A 15,080-nucleotide genomic window follows, 5' to 3' on the forward strand; every position below is an offset into this window, starting at 1 on the left:
TCATCCTCGCGTTCATTTAGTAGGTTGTGGTTTGTCATATGGGCATGTGTGCTCTTCAGTTACATGTGAATTTCCGTATCTGGACACAAGGGGGCAATCTGCAGCTTCTGTTTGTACCCAAGCTACACAAGAGTCATGTCGGGGTTTACAAAGCTATAGGGGGCGCCACCTTCACTGTCCAGTACCTCATTTAGCAGTTCTGAAAGGAATTTTTCTATTTCAGGTTTGTAGAGTTAAAGGGGTTTTCTAGTTTTGGGAAATCACTGTCCCCCCACTTTGGACCCAGTTTGTAGATTCACCTGCTACCTGCTTCTCTGCCATTGTAGGGGACATTTCCCATTAGAAAGAATGACACTGGAAATATTAGACGTATATATAACCCCTGCAATCTGTATTGTGGAGCAGAGGGGACTATCTTCCGGCTGACACCGTGTATTGCACGTAGGTTGTGCCCTTGTTCCCTGGTAATGTGTGTACAGTGCTTAACTGGATTAGAGTCATAATCAGCATTAAACGCTGTACACACAGATACAGAGAAATCCCCGCCGTCGCTGCGCTCCCTCTGCAAATGTCAGGCTGGCTCCGCAGCACACGCCGGGCAGACTGCTGCACGATAAGCATCTTTCTAGATCACTGCATTGCTGCTATTACTAAATAGCTGTTTTTAGCAGATGGGGTCCGCAGTGTCTGCCGGTCTCCATTTCCAGTGCAGACATATGATACAAGATGGAAACAGAGGAGACTGCACAGATCATAGCCGACCCATGCTGCTATTTGGGCCTGATCAGTTTTTAATCCATTTGCATTACATGTCCATTTTTACCATCTGTTTGTCTGATAAAAAAAATAATAAAATTAAGGTTTCACATTTGTTTTCTAGCAACCGGTTTATGAAAAATAGCATAGCTTAGGGATGCCATCTGCGTGCTGTCAGTCTTTTTGCCCATTTTCTCTCCCTCCTTCTCTTCCAGGCTCTCATGTCCTGTACTCCTTCTCCTCCAGGCAATTGTTTCCTGTTTTTACCTTCTCCTCCAGGCTCTCATGTCCTGTACTCCTTCTCCTCCAGGCAATTGTTTCCTGTTTTTACCTTCTCCTCCAGGCTCTTCTCTCCAGTCCTGTCCCCCTTCTCCTCCAGGCTCTTCTCTCCAGTCCTGTCCCCCTTCTCCTCCAGGCTCTTCTCTCCAGTCCTGTCCCCCTTCTCCTCCAGGCTCTTCTCTCCAGTCCTGTCCCCCTTCTCCTCCAGGCTCTTCTCTCCTGTCCTGTCCCCCTTCTCCTCCAGGCTCTTCTCTCCAGTCCTGTCCCCCTTCTCCTCCAGGCTCTTCTCTCCAGTTCTGTCCCCCTTCTCCTCCAGGCTCTTCTCTCCAGTCCTGTCCCCCTTCTCCTCCAGGCTCTTCTCTCCAGTCCTGTCCCCCTTCTCCTCCAGGCTCTTCTCTCCAGTCCTGTCCCCCTTCTCCTCCAGGCTCTTCTCTCCAGTCCTGTCCCCCTTCTCCTCCAGGCTCTTCTCTCCAGTCCTGTCCCCCTTCTCCTCCAGGCTCTTCTCTCCAGTCCTGTCCCCCTTCTCCTCCAGGCTCTTCTCTCCAGTCCTGTCCCCCTTCTCCTCCAGGCTCTTCTCTCCAGTCCTGTCCCCCTTCTCCTCCAGGCTCTTCTCTCCAGTCCTGTCCCCCTTCTCCTCCAGGCTCTTCTCTCCAGTCCTGTCCCCCTTCTCCTCCAGGCTCTTCTCTCCAGTCCTGTCCCCCTTCTCCTCCAGGCTCTTCTCTCCAGTCCTGTCCCCCTTCTCCTCCAGGCTCTTCTCTCCAGTCCTGTCCCCCTTCTCCTCCAGGCTCTTCTCTCCAGTCCTGTCCCCCTTCTCCTCCAGGCTCTTCTCTCCAGTCCTGTCCCCCTTCTCCTCCAGGCTCTTCTCTCCAGTCCTGTCCCCCTTCTCCTCCAGGCTCTTCTCTCCAGTCCTGTCCCCCTTCTCCTCCAGGCTCTTCTCTCCAGTCCTGTCCCCCTTCTCCTCCAGGCTCTTCTCTCCAGTCCTGTCCCCCTTCTCCTCCAGGCTCTTCTCTCCAGTCCTGTCCCCCTTCTCCTCCAGGCTCTTCTCTCCAGTCCTGTCCCCCTTCTCCTCCAGGCTCTTCTCTCCAGTCCTGTCCCCCTTCTCCTCCAGGCTCTTCTCTCCAGTCCTGTCCCCCTTCTCCTCCAGGCTCTTCTCTCCAGTCCTGTCCCCCTTCTCCTCCAGGCTCTTCTCTCCAGTCCTGTCCCCCTTCTCCTCCAGGCTCTTCTCTCCAGTCCTGTCCCCCTTCTCCTCCAGGCTCTTCTCTCCAGTCCTGTCCCCCTTCTCCTCCAGGCTCTTCTCTCCAGTCCTGTCCCCCTTCTCCTCCAGGCTCTTCTCTCCAGTCCGGTCTTCCTTCCTTCTCCTTCAGGCTTGCCTGTCCTGTCTTCCTTCCTTCTCCTTCAGGCTTGCCTGTCCTGTCTTCCTTCCTTCTCCTCCAGGCTTGCCTGTCCTGTCTTCCTTCCTTCTCCTCCAGGCTTGCCTGTCCTGTCTTCCTTCCTTCTCCTCCAGGCTTGCCTGTCCTGTCTTCCTTCCTTCTCCTCCAGGCTTGCCTGTCCTGTCTTCCTTCCTTCTCCTCCAGGCTTGCCTGTCCTGTCTTCCTTCCTTCTCCTCCAGGCTTGCCTGTCCTGTCTTCCTTCCTTCTCCTCCAGGCTTGCCTGTCCTGTCTTCCTTCCTTCTCCTCCAGGCTTGCCTGTCCTGTCTTCCTTCCTTCTCCTCCAGGCTTGCCTGTCCTGTCTTCCTTCCTTCTCCTCCAGGCTTGCCTGTCCTGTCTTCCTTCCTTCTCCTCCAGGCTTGCCTGTCCTTTCTTCCTTCCTTCTCCTCCAGGCTTGCCTGTCCTTTCTTCCTTTCTCCCTACCTCCCTTTCTCCCTACCTCCCTTTCTCCCTTTCTCCCTACCTCCCTTTCTCCCTCCCTACCTCCCTTTCTCCCTCCCTACCTCCCTTTCTCCCTACCTCCCTTTCTCCCTTTCTTCTCCTCCAGGCTCGCCTCGCCTGTCCTGTCTTCCTTCCTTCCTTCTCCTCCAGGCTCGCCTCGCCTGTCCTGTCTTCCTTCCTTCCTTCTCCTCCAGGCTTGCCTGTCCTGTCTTCCTTCCTTCTCCTCCAGGCTTGCCTGTCCTGTCTTCCTTCCTTCTCCTCCAGGCTTGCCTGTCCTGTCTTCCTTCCTTCTCCTCCAGGCTTGCCTGTCCTGTCTTCCTTCCTTCTCCTCCAGGCTTGCCTGTCCTGTCTTCCTTCCTTCTCCTCCAGGCTTGCCTGTCCTGTCTTCCTTCCTTCTCCTCCAGGCTTGCCTGTCCTTTCTTCCTTCCTTCTCCTCCAGGCTTGCCTGTCCTTTCTTCCTTTCTCCCTACCTCCCTTTCTCCCTACCTCCCTTTCTCCCTTTCTCCCTACCTCCCTTTCTCCCTCCCTACCTCCCTTTCTCCCTCCCTACCTCCCTTTCTCCCTACCTCCCTTTCTCCCTTTCTTCTCCTCCAGGCTCGCCTCGCCTGTCCTGTCTTCCTTCCTTCCTTCTCCTCCAGGCTCGCCTCGCCTGTCCTGTCTTCCTTCCTTCCTTCTCCTCCAGGCTCGCCTCGCCTGTCCTGTCTTCCTTCCTTCCTTCTCCTCCAGGCTCGCCTTGCCTGTCCTGTCTTCCTTCCTTCCTTCTCCTCCCGGCTCCTCCATTCTGAACAAAAGGATTGACTGTTGGAAATCCAATAGGCCGGATAGTTTTTTTTTTTTCCCCCTTGACCTCATCTGTCTGAGGAGAGTCTGGAGACCCCCATACATAATACACTGTTGGCTGATATCGATAGGTTTGGCCGACTCTAGATGGTTGAGCTTGGATAGCTAAATGATTATTCGTAACCTAGATAACTTACTAACAGAGTCCTAATGTCTCTGGTGGAGAGATGAGACTCCTGATGGGAGGAGGACCACCATATATTGCAGAGTGGCTCTAGCATATCTTGGCATGGGGGTCTCCTAGATGTTGGTACCTCGCGGACACGGGTGTAGTGGAGCTGCTGCCGGTCTGATTGAAGATTACATGTACTCGGGACAGTCCAGGAACGTTGCTGAATGAGATTTGGTGCTAATTCTTATTATTTATTATTATAGTGCCATTTATTCCATGGCGCTTTACATGTGAAAAAGGGGGTATTGTAGAAAAGTGACCGATGGCATCAGATGTATGGGGTCTGGGACTGTGTGCTAGGATTGTTGGCATCTGTGGCTGTGGGGCCTCCTGGGATCCCTGTGAATTATCCGCTGTAATAATGGGGCATTACAGGGCAGGTCTGTCATGTTGTAACACTCGCTCTGTTCTTCTCTCCGCTCGGTTTCTCAGGTGTGTCTCTATTTTCATCACAAGCTCTACAGGGGAAACCGGGTGACTAAGGTGGATGCTGGAAGCTTCAATGCGTTCACATCTCCCAACTTGCCTCCACTTGCCAACGCTGAAGTTGATATTACAAGTAAGCTGCCCGGCCGTGTAATCCCTGTAATTTCTCCCCAGTGTGAGTCTGAGCGGAAGTGGAGTGGAGTCATGAAGGTCTTGTAGAACAAACCAGGGTTGTGTTTTTAATGATTGGTTTTAATGGTGGAGTCTCACCCCTGTCACCTCTCTAGGCTCCAGAACCTGCACCAGGAAGGTCTTCTAATGTTCTCAAGCAAGCGGGTCTCAACCAAGATCTCGATCAATATGGTACTTAGACATGGAGAACTATGGTTCAGTTACTACCAGGGCTCCTTGATGTCTAAATTAGAGAACCAATGTAAAAGCCTTAGAAACCCAGCCTGAGTGCCCTGGTTAGCCTGCCTGCATAACAGAATGAGTACCTCATCCGACTTTCCCACAAAACAGCCGGTGCCCCACCACAGCAGCCCGCGTGCCCCAGCCGGTGCCCCACCACAGCAGCCCGCGTGCCCCAGCCGATGCCCCACCACAACAGCCCACATGCCCCAGCCGATGCCCCACCACAGCAGCCCGCGTGCCCCAGCCGATGCCCCACCACAACAGCCCGCGTGCCCCAGCCGATGCCCCACCACAGCAGCCCGCGTGCCCCAGACGATGCCCCACCACAACAGCCCGCATGCCCACACAGTCGTCTCTCTCGATCTGCCCGATCTCGGCTCTTCTTCCACAGTAGCCCAATTGCCCACACCATTAATATTAGTGTTTAACCTCTTACTATATCATCTGCACCATGACGTCTCATGGGTTCCTGCCACCCACTTTATATGGAAAACAGAAGTGTTTCCTTAAACCAAACTACCATTTGCTCCATGAAAACATCTATTGCATTTCACGAAAATCTCTAGGATTTCATCATGAACGGGACATTTCTCTCCGGAGCTTAAAAATATGAAAAGAATCTGGTCAGAAGTGGGAATGCTTGTTCTGTACCTTGGACCTGCAGCGTACGAGTACTAGAAAAATTTCCAAATGCCATTGTGCAAACTAATTGTCCATCCGGCCATTATCAATATTCATCATGGAACCGTTCAGGGGCAGAGTTACTAAAGACAGAGAGTAGGTGCAGCACAAGAGAAGCTCTGGAGGAGTTTGAGTGGCGCAGGGTCGGTGCTGTTTCTGGAAGAAGGCGTTCATGTTTTTCTGATCATACAATCATTTTAAATGAAGTTGTTTAATGATGAGGAAGGAAGAAAGTGACTCTTCAGACTCTTCTCACAAAGCGTATGGATTGCGCAGGTCCCGCTGTGACGGTGACATTTGCGGCATAAATTTGCTGACAGCAGACCTCAATCCTGCAGCTCTTGTCAATTTACGCTGCTGATATTTTTCACAATTGGTGCACGGGACTTTAAGAAATGCCATGCATTATGTTGGCACTGTAAAACGCAGTGGAATTTCTGAAGGCACATGGAAAGGTTGCCTAACAAGTGGCGGATTTGCTGTGCTAGTCGTGTACCCAAGTTACTCCCTCTCCATCCTGGGTTGGATTCACCTGATTTTCTGCTTGGCCTGTGCCGTCATTAAAAGCCACCGGACTAGTTTGATTTCATCACTGAGTGGATGCGCCACTCCTTAGGGAGTTGTTATTTTAAGGATTCCTCCGTTCCTCGGTGCAGCTGAGACCAGACTTTCCTATGGAAATGTCACTGGCCGAGAAGGGCGTCCGTGCTTGCAGGATTGAGAAGAGGCTGCGACCTCGATCCAAAACTACACAGGGCCTGATTGTAAAACATCGCATGGGGACGCAGAACACTCTGCTCGTAAACTGCTCTAACAGATGCACTTTATCCATCAAAGTGTCTGATGGGATCCATTACCTATGTTACAGCGGAGTTAGAAGCGTAGGACGGTTTGATGTGTTGATCGTGTATGTAGGCGGTGGTAATTCTGCTGTTTTATAATGGGTCCCATTTTAATGGGAGGATGGAGGGTGTAACTAAGACCTGCACAACTGCCATATCATGTTACTGTCAGGAAACAATTAGATGTAGCAGAGCAGGGTGTGCATTGTATGCGCAAAGCGTTCATGGACACACTGACTCTGCTACATCAGCTACATGGTCTGTATAGCCTCTCACAGGGACCCCCAATACTTGCTCACCTTACTCTGCTGGTGAATTTCTCTGCAATATGGCAGTAATAGGGTCATGTGCACACATCGATCAGCTGCCGGCTCTTCCTCCCACCTCCATACATGCACACTTGGATCAGCTAAGCATGTCTTTTCAGCAGGGAGAAAGAAATAGGATGCTGTCAAACTTCTCATTAAATGCAATATGTCCGACTCTTTATCCTGTCGCCTGCTGGCAGAGGGGTCAGATACCCCCTTACACATTAGCTAATGTGCAAAATCAGCAGGTTACACCAGGATTCCTCTAAGTGTATGGCCAACCTTCATTATTATAGAGTCCATACTGATCTGGAATCGGGTACCCGTGTTCCTCCAGCCTGTATGGTGCCGTACCCCAACTTCTCATACAACTGCTCAATATGCCAGACTATTCAATTTGTATAGGATTAGAAAAGCATGGCGGCTTTCTTACCTAAAAAGGCCCCCCCTGTCTCTAGGTTGCATCCCATATGGCAGCTCTGCTCAATGGAGCTGGGTAGAAGTGAGTGATAGTACCCGCCACAACCTGCGGACAGGCATGGTGCTGATTTTGGAAAAATCTGTTTTGCTTTTTTTTTTTTTTTTTTTTTTTTAGTCTTGGAGAATCCCTTTAAATCTTTGCCAGGTTTCAGACCTCTATACTTCATGGTCTCACTTACAGACCACGATGTACAGAGCATCCAAGGGTCTCCTGACCAGAACACAACAACCTTACGGGCATTATGAGGCTGCCCACTACAGGTCGGGAGAGGCGCCTACTTGGACCATGAATCATGGACGTGTGAAGCCGGCCGTAGTTTTACATTATTGGCATCGGTTATAGTTGGGCACAGTCTCGTAATACAGTATCTGACTCCAGAGGCGACTGCACCTATACACCGCCGCTCTTTGTACTTTTTCTCTTGTACGCCGCCACTTTTTCTCCTGTCCTCCGCCGCTCCTGGTACTTTTTCTCCTGTCCACCGCCGCTCCTCGTACTTTTTCTCCTGTTTGCCGCCGCTCCTCGTACTTTTTCTCCTGTACGCCGCTGCTCCTCATACTTTTTCTCCTGTTTGCCGCCGCTCCTCGTACTTTTTCTCCTGTACGCTGCCACTCCTCGTACTTTTTCTCCTGTGCGCTGCCGCTCCTCGTACTTTTTCTCCTGTGCGCCGCCGCTCCTCGTACTTTTATTCCTGTACGCCGCTGCTCCTCGTACTTTTTCTCCTGTTTGCCGCCGCTCCTCGTACTTTTTCTCCTGTACGCCGCTGCTCCTCATACTTTTTCTCCTGTTTGCCGCCGCTCCTCGTACTTTTTCTCCTGTACGCTGCCACTCCTCGTACTTTTTCTCCTGTGCGCTGCCGCTCCTCGTACTTTTTCTCCTGTTTGCCGCCGCTCCTCGTACTTTTTCTCCTGTACGCCGCTGCTCCTCATACTTTTTCTCCTGTTTGCCGCCGCTCCTCGTACTTTTTCTCCTGTACGCTGCCACTCCTCGTACTTTTTCTCCTGTGCGCTGCCGCTCCTCGTACTTTTTCTCCTGTGCGCCGCCGCTCCTCGTACTTTTATTCCTGTACGCCGCTGCTCCTCGTACTTTTTCTCCTGTTTGCCGCCGCTCCTCGTACTTTTTCTCCTGTACGCCGCTGCTCCTCATACTTTTTCTCCTGTTTGCCGCCGCTCCTCGTACTTTTTCTCCTGTACGCTGCCACTCCTCGTACTTTTTCTCCTGTGCGCTGCCGCTCCTCGTACTTTTTTTCCTGTGCGCCGCTGCTCCTCGTACTTTTTTTCTTGTACGCCGCCGCTCCTCGTACTTTTTTGCCTGTATGCTGCTGCTCTTTGTGCTATGTATTGAGTTTTCTACATACTCGCTGTAGGTAATTAAGCAGCCGCAGGTAACACAAAGGCCGCGTTCGTCATGATCAACCTTTCATGGTATTCGACTCTACTCAAGCGATTTGGTTTTATGTTTTTTTAAGGACGGAGGGAAGCGGCTGCAGACCTGACTTAGGATTAGTTGAAGTTAGAAACCAATCTCCACCTGGTAGTAAGAATGAAAATCATTTTCATACGTCTGTGCCTGGCAATGGGCCTTTGTCTGTTCTTATTTAAAAGGGCTGTCCATTACTACGATATTGATGAGCTACCCTTAAGTAGCTGCTTGCAGGTCCCACGTATATAGTATATGGCACCACAACAACACATCTCCATACGCCGTGGACGTTCTCGGGTGAACAGAGCAACCACTGCAGAGTGCATGGCGCTGTGAACTTCCAGGTGTCGCAGGAGCTGGTCACAGTGGATTGGTGATGGGACCGTCATCAATCTGATAGCTGCATCTTGGAGCCTTTAAGCCGGCTTCAGACAGGGAGTGAAGCGTCTCTCCTGCACATCCGGCCATGTATTGGGTCTGGACCTGAATACTGAGCAGTATTTTTATTTCTAGTTAATTGGGAGACTGTTTGGAGAGCAAACACTACCAAGAAGTTCCACGTGCACACAGACATGAACAGAAACGTGGGCCTGCTGCGCATATTCCCTGGGATCACCGCCGCCACCGTATGTATCCGAATGTGTAGTGTGCAGCTGGTCATATACATTCACAATCTAATCTGTCATTCAATGCGCAGGTAAAGGCTTTCCTTCAGCCGCCCATGGAGGCCATTGTGCTGGAGACGTATGGCTCTGGAAATGCCCCTGATTGCCGACTCGATCTATTGCAAGAACTGAAGGCGGCTACGGAGCGTGGCGTGGCGATTATTAACTGCACACAGTGTCTGCGGGGCTCTGTGACAGTGTCTTATGCCACCGGAAAGGTGCGTGTACAACATGGCCGCTTACAGGGGGCGTTACCAGTATTAAAGGGCTGCTCCATCATCGGTCATTTCTGCATTGGGATCTGAGCCTGGATGTAAGCGGCACTGGAGTAACCATATATCCTGGCAGTATGGACACCCTGGGTTGGCGGTGAGCTGACTGAAGGGGCTGCTCCATTCTGGTGCTGAGGGACCAGAGTTCGGTATAAAGGAACCAGAGTCTCCATTGCAAGGATCAGGACATCACGCAGGAGCCTCGGGGAAGGTCGCTTCCATGAACTTTGCTTTCGGCTGGGGGGGGACTTTCCTTTAAGTGTTTTAATTGGTGGTTGTTTTGATGACAGTGAACTTGGCGGCGGCAGCACCGGGCAGAGCTGCCTGTGTGTAATCCTGCCATGAGCGCACACAATGCAGGACGCTGTCGCTCAGCGACAATCTAAACACACAGCAAAGCCGCTTAAAGGGTATTTCCTGATCTGCGGGAATAAAGTGTGATCGTTCTGTCACGAGAAGTTCTGCAGCTTCCGACTATCACTTTCCAGACATCTGCTTGCTGTCAGTGAGTGACGGCATTATTGTCTGCACCTGTCCTGACCTGATCCTTTTTACAGAGGGCGGTGGTGGTAACAGCTGTATACAGTCTTTGTAATCACCCGTAAGCTCATTTTTGGGGTATTCCCGTCTGGTAAATCGATAGCATATTGTTCTGAACTCTGGCCCCCTTTGTGATCATTCACATTTTTCCGCTAGTAAATGATGTTTGCTTTTGACTTGTTCCCCCCTGCAGGCTCTTACTGTGGTCGGCGTGATCCCAGGATGTGATTTGACTCCAGAAGCCGCATTGGCGAAACTATCCTATGTTTTAGGCAAAACCCATCTTACCTTGGAGCAGAAAAAACAGGTATGTTCCATCACAAGATTACCTGATCTCCTCTGCATACAATTCATTTTTATTGGCTGTTCTAGTTGCGCTGCAGTACCAGGCATGGCCACACTCCTGTAGGTGGCGCTGTGACAGGTGCTCTGCTTGGCTCAGCTGATCGGTGGGAGTTTTTACAGTAGATTTCCAATAATCCCACCGGATCGGTGATAAATGTACGCTCAGTGGGTATAATAGGACTCGGGCGTCACTCGTGCATGTGTGCCCACCGCTCTATACACGGTCTATGGATGCAACCGTCACTCACTCTTCTGTAGACCCATAGAAGTTATTGGAGCGGTGATCTCGCAGCACACCACAGCGCCATTTATACATGGCTGAAATTAAATGACAACGTCTCACTATAAAAACTTTGTTCCTTTTCTTTTTTAATAACATTTTCTTCTCAAAATCTCGCCCTTCTTAATAAAAGCCCATACATATTTTATCACTTCTTTCATTCCTTACCGTTTTCCTTTATTAAAGAACGTCGGATCTCGCGTCCCAGACTTTATTGCTATTTTGTATTTGAAAATTAAATTAAATTTCATACTGAAGGCGAACAGAGAATATAATACTCTGCATAGTTTTACTTTGTATTGTACAAGGGACTCTTTTAAAGGGGATGTGGTTTTTATTTTTTTTGGGCTATCCCTCTTAGGTTCCCTGGAAACAGGCAGCTGGGATCCTAAATAATTAAAGGGGTTGTCCTAGGTTAGTAAACATGGCTCCTGTCTTACAAAAACTGCACCCAGGTTGTATTGGAGCGCCGCTATAATGGAGATCAGCTACAATACCAGATGCAACCTACAGATAGGTGCCGTGCTGTTTTTGAGAGAACAGGTTTGTTTTCTTAATTCTGGACAACCCCTTTAATTGTAATCTACAATCCCTTTTTTTTTATTCTTTGTAGCGCCACCACAGGAGTATTAAAGTACTGCACAGTTCCTATAGAAATCAATGGTCTGTGTAATGCATGGATGTGCTGGGTCCTCCAAACTGTCTAGGGTGTCATGACCATGACAAACACAGAATAGCTTGGAGATCTGACATTGCTCTGTTTTTCTGCTGTGGTAGTAAACAGAATATATTTTTTTATTGGATCAACTCCCAAAAACTTTGCAAATTTCGTAAGGGCGTTTTCTTAGGATTTGCCATTCCTTGAACCACCCCTTCAATGCCGGAGTCTCCCGAGTAAATTTAATACCTGCTCCTTTCCCGCACCAGTGCGGTTCCCTCGTTGACGTGTCTCCCTGTGTGACATGAGCGCTGCAGTCAGTCAGCGGCCGCTTGGCTTATACTTCCCTAGAACGACGTTACTCAGACGTCAGGAAGAAGTGTGAGCTCTGCAGTCAATTAGTGGCCGCTGATTAGATGCAGGGCTCGCCTGACATAAGTGTCACACAATCAGCGGGAAACCCGGCGCAGCATCGGTGTGGCAGGTAAAACTTTTTTTTATTATTTTACTTTGGAGTCTACAGCATTTCAGAAGTCAAGGTCCAAGTTTTGGCCAACTCCTAAGGAATAACACCACAACTCTAAAATTGGCACAACTTTAGCTCAGAAAAGGGGCATCCTGGAAAATGTGTTCCTGTCCTTAGAAGTGATGACGTTCTGGAGAGGACTCCGGACCCTCCTTCCTGGCTAATGGTCCAATAGCGGCCCCCTCACTGTACTGAGCAGAGAACAACAACTTGGCTCCTTTTAAAGTGGTATCATAAATGGATAATGTTGGGTAGTACTTGAAAATACAAGCAATTTTGCAATTTACTACTTATTAAAATTTACTTCCATTATTGAGCTATTAACTTCTTTTGTTTTCAGCTCGTTGACTAGGAGACCGACCACCGCTGCTAGACAACCATATATGCACATTGCACACAAGATCTTTTTCTAGTGAGCTTGTAAGCCCTGTGCTGGAGCTGGCAGGGATCTCTGGAGCGCACGGTTACATCTTAATCCCGGCCAGTGTGAGTGCAGTGCTTACAAGCTAGAAAGGCAGCGGTGGTTGGTCTCCTAGGCAACAATGAACAAAAGAAAAAATAAACTTTTACTGTCTGAAGACCGGCTGGAAATTTTAATAAGCAGCAAATTGCAAAAGTCCTTATTTACTCTGTCGCCTCATTGGGGGACACAGGACCATGGGTGTTATGCTGCTGTCCACTAGGAGGCGACACTATGCATAATCTGAAAAAGATTAACTGTGGCTCCTCCTCTGCAGTATACACCCCGGGACGGCATCAGCCTTCTCCAGTTTTTGCTTAGTGTCGCATAGGAGGCACACCTAAAACTTTTACTCCGTTTTTCATCGACAGGATTAAAGATGAAGAAAAGTGGGTCTACTGCGAGACTCCCGGCATGGCTCCTTCCTCGGCCCCTTATTATGGGGTGCACGGTTGAAGTTGAGATGGCTATTCCCCATGTCGCTCCTTCCCCAGCCCCTCGGGTGCTGGTTCGAAGTCGAGACCCCCCTCCTTCCCCAATTCCTTTTGGTTTCTGGGTTGAGGTCGAGGCGAGGATATAGCCCCCTGACGGTGACAACAGCACCTCCCTAATCCCCCCCTGGGGGTATTAGGTTGAAACGCCTCAGGTAGGGCCTGTAAAGGCAGCAGCTCCCAGCAGCCAGCACACTACGGCTGAATCCAGGGACCCCAGCCCTGCTGCAGGCTCCTGTCGGGACCAGGGGGAGCGCAGGCAGAACACAACAGAGGCACAGGCCTCCCTGCGCCCTGTTTCTGCGGCAGCACCAGCTCTATGGTGCCTCAGGGGGACTCTTCACAGAGCCCCCCCTTCCGCTTATACCCCCACCGCTATCCTGCCTTTAAATCCGTTGGGGGATGGGGGTCCGGTTCAGATCCGGCCCCCTCTCGGACTTCCGCGCCGGCCTGCAGTACCTTTGGGCATCAGGCATCTAATTTAGGACGCGGCTTCGGCCTAGCCGAAGCCGCCACCTCCTCTCCCAGGACCGCCCACCAGATGACAAATATGACACTACAGTGTCATAGAGGGGGCGATTTCACACAGTTCTGCCGCCCTTTTCAGCTCTCCGCCCCCCTTCTTTCTTAACTTTACTCCAGCGGCCATTATCTGCTGCAGGATAAGGGAAGACCAGCCAGTCTCCGGCGGGGCACAGGACCGTGGATCTTCGGCGCTGGACCTAGGGGCACACTGGTGGGATAAGATAACAGCTGGAGTTCTTCCTCGGCTGTGAGTCCAGGCTCCTCTGCATAGCCACCCCCTGTAGGGCCCTCTGCATAGCCACCCCAGTGCACTATGCCGGGCTCAAGGTCCAAGAGAACCAGGCAGGACTACTATTATGCACTCTGTACAGCCTGCAGCAATATTCTCCCAAGTGGCAGCACGTACCCGCACTGCCAGGACTGCATCCAGACTACTGTGCCAGAGCCCCAAGAAGCCCCTGCCAATACCTCGGTGTCTAATGCCACGCTGGAATGGGTCACTCAGATGTCGCAATCTATGACGCAGTCTATAGATAACCTAACCTCCACATTGCTTCAGGCTCTGCAGAGTCATGCCTCGGCTATGAACGCTACCCAGCAAAGGGAAGGCTCGACTCGGGGACATGACGACCCGGGCACATCCACATCTAGGTCAGGATGCAAGCGGACCCACAGGTCACGTTCATCTGCGTCATCCCATAGCACACGGTAATCCCCTTCTAGGGAGAGAAACCGTAGTTCCAGTTCATCTAGACCGTCCCCTACCAGGGACAGACAATGCAGTTCTCCGCAGCGATCCCCGACCAGAGAAGGCCTCCACCCTGGTTCACCCAGCAGGAGACGCCTTAGCGATACACAGGATTCGGAAGGCATCTGTGATTCCGACTCAGACAAGGAAACTGAAGGGTCTCTGATCCAAATCCCCCCTAGCAATACAGCGCTAGTTGAGGACGTAATATCGTCCATCCATCAGGTGCTGGACATTTCTGATCCTCCCCCGGAGGCACCACAACACAAGATTTCCTTTGAAGGACTTCTGAAGCCGCCTAAGGTCTTATTTGACCACCCAGAGTTTAAGTCAATCCTTAAAAAGCAGTTCTCACAGCCTGAGAAGAAGTTTACCAATCGCAAATATCTGGAGGCGCGGTATCCCTTCCCACAGGAGACCACCAAGGAATGGACAGATCAACCCGAAGTCTATCTCCCAGTCTCTAGGCTAGCAGCACAGTCACTCCTTTCACTGCCAGATAGCTCAACCCTCAGGGACACAGCAGACCGGCAGGTAGAACGCATGGCTCGTTCAATTTTCGAGGCTGCAGGGGCCTTCCTGGCTCGCATTCGTTTCAGTTTGGGCTGCCAAGGCCATGCTGGCTTGGGCCCAAAATTTACAAGCTGGCCTTCAAGTATCTGCTCCTGAGCTGTCGGACCAAGCGGCCCAAATAGCAGTTGTAGCAGATTACATGCTTCATGCAGCTCTGGGTTCTGCAAGGGGTGCAGCGGGGATAGCATCAAACGCCATCACGATTTGGCGTATCCTCTGCCTGCGGGAATGGAAAGCAGATGCAGCCTCAAAGAAGTCCCTCACGCATCTCCCGTACCTCAGTGGTCGACTTTTTGGTGAACAGTTGGACACGATGATATCCAACGCCACCGGGGGTAAGAGTACTTCTCTCCCCCAACTGAAACCCAAACGCACTTACAAGAAGCGCAACCAAACTCTATTCCGATCCTTTTCGGAACTCTTCGGGCTGGTCCGTCTCGCGGCCAGCACAAAATAGCAACCGCGCCCCACGCAGAGACAACTCGCGGTCGACGCAAAAGTCGGACAA

General features: G+C 51.0%; 1 protein-coding gene across 1 annotated transcript in view; it reads left to right on the top strand.

The window, feature by feature from the left end:
- The window catches only part of ASPG (asparaginase), a 73,447-nt gene that overhangs the window by 38,998 nt on the left and 19,369 nt on the right, over positions 1–15,080 (top strand). Inside the window, exons 6-9 of the mRNA XM_073638631.1 lie at positions 4,348–4,474; positions 9,003–9,115; positions 9,187–9,372; positions 10,160–10,273. Coding sequence (XP_073494732.1) covers positions 4,348–4,474; positions 9,003–9,115; positions 9,187–9,372; positions 10,160–10,273 — 540 coding nt within the window. The remainder of the gene's footprint in view (positions 1–4,347; positions 4,475–9,002; positions 9,116–9,186; positions 9,373–10,159; positions 10,274–15,080) is intronic.

Source organism: Phyllobates terribilis, unplaced genomic scaffold, assembly GCF_046119375.1.
Source record: "Phyllobates terribilis strain yellow unplaced genomic scaffold, ASM4611937v1 Scaffold_7__3_contigs__length_470593459, whole genome shotgun sequence".
NCBI lineage: Eukaryota > Metazoa > Chordata > Amphibia > Anura > Dendrobatidae > Phyllobates > Phyllobates terribilis.